The sequence below is a fragment of the Ictalurus punctatus genome, chromosome 6 (genome assembly GCF_001660625.3).
Source record: "Ictalurus punctatus breed USDA103 chromosome 6, Coco_2.0, whole genome shotgun sequence".
NCBI lineage: Eukaryota > Metazoa > Chordata > Actinopteri > Siluriformes > Ictaluridae > Ictalurus > Ictalurus punctatus.
In genome coordinates, this window is record NC_030421.2 from 5,042,349 (window position 1) to 5,051,528 (window position 9,180).

The following is a 9,180-nucleotide window of genomic DNA, read 5'->3' on the forward strand; positions in this document are numbered from 1 at the left end:
TTTTTGTCTTTTGTTTTTTTGTTGCAGTTTCGGCGTCGCGCCTACTTTATGCACACCCCTCTGGGTGAACGCAATGGTTCATTCCAAGCTCTGTCGTCAGAAAGAGACTTGCTGGTCTCTGGTGTGTGTGTGTGTGTGTGTGTGGTCGCTCTTAGCTCTTAGCAGTAGCTTTAGTTTTTATTTAGTTAACGCTTCACTATTTTATAAACACTTAAATATTTCATCTGAATCACCAAAATCATGTCTACTCCTGCTAGACGGCGACTCATGAGGGATTTCAAACGGTGAGATTTCGGTGTTTTAAAGAAGAAAAGCCGGTTCGGAGGTCTCCGGCTAATACAGCGTTATTTTAATACTCGACCACCTGTATTCAGACAAATCCCGCCTTTCTCTGTGGTGATTGGTTAGTCACAAAAGCGCAGCGCCAATCGGGAGCTCGTATATGACGTTGTAGCTAATCCCGAGGCAGGAGGCGGGGCTCGCCGGAATAGAGTTGGGCTGGAGGTATTTGCGAAAGCTAGCTATTTGGCAAACATCGTAAACATTCAGAAGAGTGAATTATATTGTCCTTTATGTTATATTTATATAATGTTCTCAGGGTGAGTGGACAGATCTGTTATATATAGTGTGATGATAACGGAACCGTGAGCTAGCTAGCTGGTTAGTTAAAACTTCACCCTAGTTAGCATTAAAACTTCGTGTGAACACAGAGTTTGGGTTCAATTCGGTTTAATATAAACACTGAATCAACCTCTGAGGCTAGATTTCGACTCTTGGTGAACTTAACGAACATGTTCTTTGATATTTAGTGTTATGTTGGTGTTATTTTGATTGAATTATGTGATCAAATGTGTGTGTGTGTGTGTGTGTGTGTGTGTGTGTGTGTGTGTGTGTGTGTGTGTTCAGGCTCCAGGAGGATCCTCCAGCTGGTGTGAGTGGAGCTCCATCTGAGAACAACATCATGGTGTGGAACGCCGTCATATTTGGGTACGAGATACCAGACGAAGTTCTGGTTATAAATCATGATTATGATGATTACATGGTTCTCTCTCTCTCTCACACACATACACACATAGCCATGTACTTGGTCTGAGAGATAAAAGAGCATCTCCTGTCCCGAGCAATTCCTCCTCTTCCTCCGTGGTCGAACAAATCGCATCAGAATCAAACCGTTCGTCTTTCTACGAGAACCTTTTCTGAAAACGTGTGTAAAGGTTTGCGCGTAAGCCAATAGTTGTACAAAAAGTGCAAAGCGTATTCCTGATGCGGCTCATTTGCATATAGTGACGCCCACAGAACTCCATAAAAGGCAAAGCGCACAGAGAGCTGGGAGCGTGAGATGAGCAATCCGGGAAAAGACTGAAAAACAGAAGTGGAAGCCATTTTAACTCACTTCCACACCATTAACAATATTCAATAATCTAATCATAATAATAATAATAATAAAGCAGTGATAAATCCTGTGTCAGATGAGGTGTTTGTTTACGGGTGTTTATCGTGTCGTTATCAGCTGAGAGAGCAGATGTGAGGAAACGTGGATCGGGTCGACTGTAACAGACAGAAATGGATTTTAATCGGTATTTGGGGAATGTTAGAAACCGAAACGTACAAAATACGAAGCTCACAGGTTCATAAGCGCTCTGATTAGCACACCTGGCTCGTTTTTGTTGGGACTAGTTTGTTGAGACAGGTCAGGTGTGATCGGTACTTAGCTACGGCGGATTCATGATGTTAAAAATATTTAACAAAACGTTTAGTGGAGAAAAATATTAACATAACTTTTGTTGTTGTTGTTATAAATACCCGGGAAGGGTTTGTGGTGTTTTTGTCATTTCTCGTTAAGGTTTTATTATCTAAAACAAACACACGACCTACAAAACTCTACAAAATGAACAGATCTAATAATTCACTTTTCTTCATCTGGTTTTGTTTGTTTGACCCACAGCCCTGAGGGAACGCCTTTTGAGGACGGTGAGTGTTGTACGTCCAGATGTGTAGGATTTACAGTAGAGTTTATAAACCGAATTTATCATAAGAAAAGTGAATATGGTGTGTGTGTGTAGGTACGTTCAAGCTGACGGTGGAGTTTACAGAAGAATATCCCAACAAACCTCCGACAGTGAGATTCGTCTCCAAGATGTTCCACCCGAACGGTGAGGTAAACCTCCGTCCTGAGGGGGTTTTACACACACACACACACACACACACACACACACACACACACACACACACACACACACACACACACACACACACACACACACACACACACACACACACACACACACACACACACACACACACACACACACACACACACACACACACACACACACACTCTCTCTCTCACTCTCACTCTCTACCATGGTGGATAGTGAACTCCATCATCACCAGACGTCCATTTTGAGACCGTGTACGGTTAGAGAGACTGTGTAATATTTACACTTTAATAAACAGACACTTGAAGTTGGTGTGGAAATAATCAGCAGCAACATCTGGAACATCTGTGTAGCGTTTAAACACTGACTGTGTGAAGTACTACAGAGCAAACTCGCACTGTTTTACTTCATGTATCTTCTTTGTATGTCTCTATATATCTAAGTCTATTTGTGTATCTCTCTATCTGTGTCTCTGTCTCATGTCTCTCTCTCTGTCTGTGTCTCTCTTTCTGTCTGTGTCTCTCTTTCTGTCTGTGTCTCTCTCTCTGTCTGTGTCTCTCTCTCTGTCTCCTGTCTCTCTCTCTGTCTCCTGTCTCTCTTTCTATGTCTCTCTCTGTCTCCTGTGTCTCTCTGTCTGTCTCTCTCTGTCTCCTGTCTCTCTCTGTCTCCTGTCTCTCTCTGTCTCCTGTCTCTCTCTGTCTCCTGTCTCTCTGTCTTCTGTGTCTCTCTCTCTGTCTCCTGTGTCTCTATCTGTGTCTCTCTCTGCCTCCTGTGTCTCTCTATCTGTGTCTCTCTCTGTCTCCTGTCTCCTGTGTCTCTCTGTGTCTCTATCTGTGTCTCTCTGTCTCCTGTCTCTCTCTCTGTCTCCTGTGTCTCTGTCTCCTGTCTCTCTCTCTGTCTCCTGTGTCTCTGTCTCGTGTCTCTCTCCCTGTGTCTTTCTCGTTACCTGTGTCTCTCTCTGTCTCCTGTGTGTCTCTGTGTCTCCTGTGTCTCTCTGTCTCTGTCTCTCTCTGTCTGTGTCTCCTGTCTCTCTCTGTGTCTCTCTGATTCTGTCTCTCTCTGTCTGTGTCTCCTGTCTCTCTCTGTGTCTCGGTCTCCTGTCTCTCTCTGTCTCCTGTGTCTCTCTCTCTGTGTCTCTCTGTCTCCTGTCTCTCTCTGTCTCCTGTGTGTCTCTGTCTCCTGTGTCTCTATCTGTCTCTCTCCCTGTGTCTTTCTCGTTACCTGTGTCTCTCTGTCTCCTGTGTCTCTCTCTGTCTCTGTCTCCTGTCTCTCTCTCTGTCTCCTGTGTCTCTGTCTCCTGTCTCTCTCTCTCTGTCTCCTGTCTCTCTGTCTCCTGTCTCTCTGTCTCCTGTCTCTCTGTCTCCTGTCTCTCTGTCTCCTGTGTGTCTCTCTCTCTGTCTCCTGTGTCTCTCTCTGTCTCCTGTGTCTCTCTCTCTCTGTCTCCTGTGTCTCTCCCTGTCTCCTGTGTCTCTCTCTCTCTCTCTGTCTCCTGTGTCTCTCTGTCTGTCTCATGTGTCTCCTGTCTCTCTCTGTCTCCTGTGTGTCTGTCTCCTGTGTCTCTATCTGTCTCCCTCTCTCTCTGTCTCCTGTGTCTCTCTCCCTGTGTCTCTCTCTGTGTCTTTCTCGTTAACTCTCTGTGTTGCTCTCCATCTGTCTTCCCTCTTTGTCTCTTTTTTTGTTTGTGGTTTTATTTTAGTTATTAATTTAATTAATACGGTAAAAACTATGTAACAGATGAATGATTTGAATGGTTTATTCTGTAACGTGTGTTGTTTAATAAGACATCAGTATAAATCTGTGTGTGTGTAATCAGTGTATGCAGACGGAAGTATTTGCCTGGACATCCTTCAGAATCGTTGGAGTCCAACGTACGACGTGTCCTCCATCCTGACCTCCATTCAGGTGTGTATTTACTTACTTCATAAGTGACGTCTCCAACATGGGAGCGAACACACACACACCAGTCTGAGGCCAGCGCAGATAATCAGAGCGTTACTCCTCCTACAGTCTCTTCTAGACGAACCGAACCCCAACAGTCCGGCCAACAGCCAGGCGGCTCAGCTGTACCAGGAGAACAAGCGCGAGTACGAGAAGCGGGTTTCGGCCATCGTGGAGCAGAGCTGGAGAGATAGTTGACCCCCCAAACACACACATCCTCTTTAACACTCACCTCCCGTTTCTGTCTCTGTTTAGCGGAGAAGAAATATTTACTCTTTTTTTTTGGGGTTTGTTTTTAAGTTTTTTATGCACTTTACTTATCGTACAGGATCGTGGTTTTGTGTTTCTCGTGCACGATCAAGTGAGAAAACCCTGCACGTCTCTCCCTCCCACCACCATTCTCGTTCTAATCTGATCATGAGGAGTTTACCCTCCTAGTGCTGTATTCTGAATAAAAACTCACGCCATGTCAGTATTTCAGGATGATATATATTATATATACTGTTTTTCCCCCTGGTCTTTGGTGTTGTACGCTATTCTGTGCATGAATGCCTGCATATGTACCTGTGTGTTCCAGCAAGCTTGTATATAAGACCCATGATGGATTATATATGTACAGATTTTGCACTGGTTGTCAGTCATCTTTTCCAGCACTTGTAAATAATGGAAATTAAAAAAAAAAAAAAAAAACACAAGGGGTGCGCCATTTTTTTTTGTGGTTTCGGAGATGTGCGAGTTTCAGAGCCTTGTTATCATGAACAACAACGGAAAAAGTTCTCTTTCAACTTTACACCACACAGAACCATGAACAAGAGGCTATGTCTCAAATCACTACGTATTTGACTGACAAAAGGGAAACGACGTTACCGCTTGAACTAAGAATGCGATATATAAAGAGTAACATGCTCTGTGTAACCATAAACGGATAAAATGTAAGCAGTGCCGTTCTTTAATAATAAAAATGTCTCAACGCAAGTGCGAACAGGAAGCTGACATTACATGGGAGAATAAACGGATAAAAGCTACGACTCAAGTTGTACGTTTTGTGCACCGAGCCGCTTCAAACATCCCAGACCATCCAAAATGTTCACTCTAGGAGTGATTTTTTTTTTTTTAAATAAAAAAAAAAACAAAACAAAACATTTTGTTGTAAAGTCCATCCTGTGGTGCCCTGTCATGGCTCCGCCCCTTGTCCTTCCTCTGTGTAGAACAGGCCGAGTCTGCAAAGTATTAAAAGCGCACTACGTGTTGACTTTCTTGGCGTGAAGAAAGCATTCTGACTAAAAACATGTACCCTGGGTGACGATGTCTCACACACGCACATAGCGAATCCACAAAATCGTATTCATATGAAAACAGAACAGGTGAAATACATGATGCGTAGAATTCTGACTTTATTGTAACTGTGGTGCTGAATATGATGTGAAGTGAAATACAGAAGAAATATCTATGAAACAGTAATATTGTGTACATTAAGAGTTCTGAGAGTCATGCATAACACAATACAACTGGATTCAAATGTAGAAACCTTAAAGAACAACTCCAGTCGTGTGTGTGTGTTGATCAGGAATGAGAATTTTTCTCTCTCTCTCTCTCTCTCTCTCTCTCTCTCTATAGCGATGAAAAATAAATCCAAACGTATTATAAAGAAGTCCAAAGGCAGCCTCTAAACACCGCCAATAAACATTTAAAATACGTGACTCAAACTCGTTACTCTAACGGTAACACAGTCGGGGTTAAAAACCAACCAAGAGAACGTCGCGAACATCGAACGACTGCTTCTTTAATCTTCCTACCCGCTTATTTACATCATATTTTCTAATGAACTTAAGCAGTTCTGTTTTTTCAAAGAAGTGCCGATAGCTGATTAATAAAATGTTGTTTAAGTATAAAATTATACAAATAACACTATGATAACCTTTCAAAATGCTCACCGAAACAAACTCGATTTTTGTTTAAAAGTCACCGTATGTCCACATTAATAAGCGATTACATGTGGGTGTGGCCTGTCCAGCATTATGTATTTACTTATTATAAGTTCAGATGAGAAAAGTGACTAGCTACACAGCTTCAAAAGCTAACTAGTTAAACGCAAGTGCACTAACCGGTGTAGAACTCGGCTTCGTCCTAGCTTCCTTCTCGGATTAGATTAGAAAAGCGAAGCGAACTAGCCTAATTCGAATGTCAGTTGTTGGTGAAATTTAAAACTTAATTATAATGAAAGGAAACATAGGGATTTTTGTCCATAATAAAATCTCTCACACACCCACTAGACGTATTGGACAGAGTTAGAGAAGGGGGGGTACTGATAATAAAGCTGGTGTTTTCCTTTAATGCTTCTTCTTCATTTCCTCCAAAGTATAAAATGAACCAAACACCATGTATTGACTCTTATTGAAAAGGCACTGTGTGTGTGTGTGTGAGAGAGAGAAAGAGAGAGACTATCTGTTATAGGCTCGCTCCTTTTTAGGCCTCTCGAGGGTTTTGTCCATAGTCTTCTCGTTGTCTCCTCTGCACTTCGGACAGTACCACTTTCCCTTGGGCTTGTGGTGCAGATCGACACAGGAGAAGTGGAACCACTCGATGGGGCACTTGTCGTTATCGCAGCAGATCATCTCTCCGTAGGAGACCTGCTCGCACAGGCAGTACGTGGGCTCGTTCGGGTCGATAGGAAGGTCGGTCGGAGACGCTTCTCTCTCTTGCTTCGCTTTTGACCTCTTTTTCTTTTTCGTCGATGACGTCGATGACGTCCTGGCCTTCTTCTCTTTCGGGGTGACGACGCTCACCGTGTCGTCACTGTGCTCCAAACCGTAATTGTTGTTGTCCCGGTTTTCTGATCCGCTCTTTTGCCGCCGTGAGCGTTTCCCGCTCACTTTATCACACGACCCTGGCGTCTCCTCCCGCTTTCTTTCAGCCCCCGTTTTGGCCAGAGACATCAGTGGCGTGGGCAGCGGCGTCACGTTTACTGGCGTCACGGCAGGGGAAGCGATGCTCCCGACGGACACGGTGCTCTCCGGAGAACTCTGAGAAGCCTGGAAAAGCTCCACCTGCCACTCAAACTGACGAGTGCGGTTCTCCACAAGCTCCACCATCTGCCCTGCGATCTGGAGCTTCTCGTCTCCAAGCTCTTGGGTACGGATCAGAGAGCGCTGGATGTGCTGGAGGAGACGCCGCCTCTGGACCGGATCAGATTCCTGCTTGTGCTTCTCATAAACGTCAGTCAGCTCCCTCAGGATCTCTGCAAACAGGACAATACAACAAATTACGTTCCGTAAGACAGAAGCGGGACAAATCGTACCCCCCAATACATGAAGGACAAAAAAAGATCTATCAAACTATCAAATGACTCAAAAATTTACAGTTTTCATGTTTTTAAACTCGGGTGTATGACCTGTTTTTGTTGTTGTTGTTTTTGCTTCTTTAAAGAGAAATGTAAATAAAAATATTTTATAAAAACAACTTGCATGTCATCTCTAAACTTTAGAGACGTTAGAGAACAAACGTAGTGAACTTGATAATCCATTTTTTCAACGTATTCTACCTTAAAAAACGACTGTTATGTTCGAATATCTCACAAAACGTAACAATACGCATTTTCGTGCTTTTATGTTTATAATTTATATATATAAAACTTTTGTTAAATTTTTATAACAATAAAAACTTCGCTAGCTGCTAGCATAGCTAGACAGTAATGTATACGAGCTCTCTAATAGCCAACTACAATATTTAATGTTTTGCTAATGCTAAAGCTAATTACGCTAATTACGCGTTAGCTTGTTAGCATTCTTTTCCTCAGTAATAACGGAGAAAAGGCAGAATTAGATGTGCGCGTGGCAATTACAACTTGTTGCTATGACGACGAATAACGGCCATACAAATGAATTATAAGCCAGCGAGATAGACTTCTGAAGAATGTTAGCTCGGTTTTGCGCTAACTTCTACCAACTAAAGCTAAACTTTTAACTTGTAATTTGAACATACTTCCAAAATAATCGCATGGAAAATACACTTATATGTAGATTTACTTTGAGAGAACATTAAACCTAGCTAATTAGCTAGGTTTAAAATAATGATTTATTTACCTAGCACAGAAAGATTGATCCGCTTAGCATGCTAATTATGGACATGCTAACCAAGCTAATAACGTCAGTGCGGAAAAAACCGTGATGTTTAGCAGTGCAACTACGAATTATATAAACGATAGAATTCATTTTTATAAGTGTAAATTTGTTTAAATAACGTTAACGCATTTTCTCTAACATTAACGGTTAATAATAATAATAACAATAATAAACAATAACGTTAACCATGATTTAGCTACAATATAAATGTACTATAATTAGAACAAAAACAGATATTAAGTTGTAAAAGGTTTATTCCCTCCTCTAACATACAGGGCATTACCTAATCTGTTTTTGTTTATTTTCAGGGGTTTTGTTTATTTGCAGCTTAGCCGCTGCTTCGGGGGGAAACATGACCACGTGGTTAGATCCGAGCGCTCTATAAAGGTTTGATGTTCCATGTTAATAAACCAACCTTGATATTTCGCGTCTATTTCCCTCATTACAGAAACATATCTCTGTAGGTCCAGAGGTAACGACTCCACCAGCTCCAGGTATTCCTCCACGTAACTGGAGAGCACATGCACCGACTCTCCGTTTGCAGCAGGGTTTAGCATGCTGATCTAACTTTCTTTATTTCTTTCTTTTCTGCATTTACTTCCTCAGTCCAGGGTCAATTCGGGGACTGTAATGTGCTGCTCCACGTCTCCAACTTCTGCTCAAGAGTAAAAGTTCCCTGCCCGGGGTTGTTTTCCTGCAGAGCCGCTGCTTGTGTTGTTTTCACGCTGCTGGGGGAACCGATTCATCAGCGAACCGAATCTTTAAATGACTCTTACAGGTGAGTCGATCGCGGGAGTCGATTCTTTAAAGTATTTCCATCTAATCGATTTTTACATTTATTTTTAAAGTGCATACACTTTCAGAAATAAAGGTATCAAACTAAGTTACTTCTTTTGCATCTTTAATATGTATGTAGCTACTCCCTGGGAAGGCTGTTTTAAGAAAAATATAAGAAATCACCC

At 42.3% G+C, this 9,180-nt stretch overlaps 2 protein-coding genes across 3 annotated transcripts; one reads left to right on the forward strand and one right to left on the reverse strand.

The window, feature by feature from the left end:
- The first annotated feature begins 102 nt into the window (after nucleotides 1-102).
- ube2al (ubiquitin conjugating enzyme E2 A, like) lies at nucleotides 103-4,792 on the forward strand. Of its 2 annotated transcripts, none has more exons than XM_017470039.3 (6): nucleotides 103-284; nucleotides 907-987; nucleotides 1,946-1,971; nucleotides 2,064-2,153; nucleotides 3,973-4,061; nucleotides 4,167-4,792. In XM_017470039.3, exons 1-6 carry the CDS (start codon nucleotides 241-243, stop codon nucleotides 4,293-4,295), a joined length of 459 nt encoding a protein of 152 aa, XP_017325528.1. In that variant the 5' UTR covers nucleotides 103-240; the 3' UTR covers nucleotides 4,296-4,792. The 2 variants fall into 2 exon arrangements, with proteins under 2 accessions (XP_017325528.1, XP_017325529.1); XM_017470040.3 differs by lacking the exon at nucleotides 103-284 and adding an exon at nucleotides 574-599.
- Nucleotides 4,793-5,474: 682 nt separating this feature from the next.
- On the reverse strand, nucleotides 5,475-8,944 carry ing1 (inhibitor of growth family, member 1). The gene is made up of 2 exons (XM_017470037.3): nucleotides 8,634-8,944; nucleotides 5,475-7,335 (listed from the first exon to the last, which is right to left on the reverse strand). Exons 1-2 carry the CDS (start codon nucleotides 8,773-8,775, stop codon nucleotides 6,539-6,541), a joined length of 939 nt encoding a protein of 312 aa, XP_017325526.1. The 5' UTR covers nucleotides 8,776-8,944; the 3' UTR covers nucleotides 5,475-6,538.
- Nucleotides 8,945-9,180: the final 236 nt, after the last annotated feature.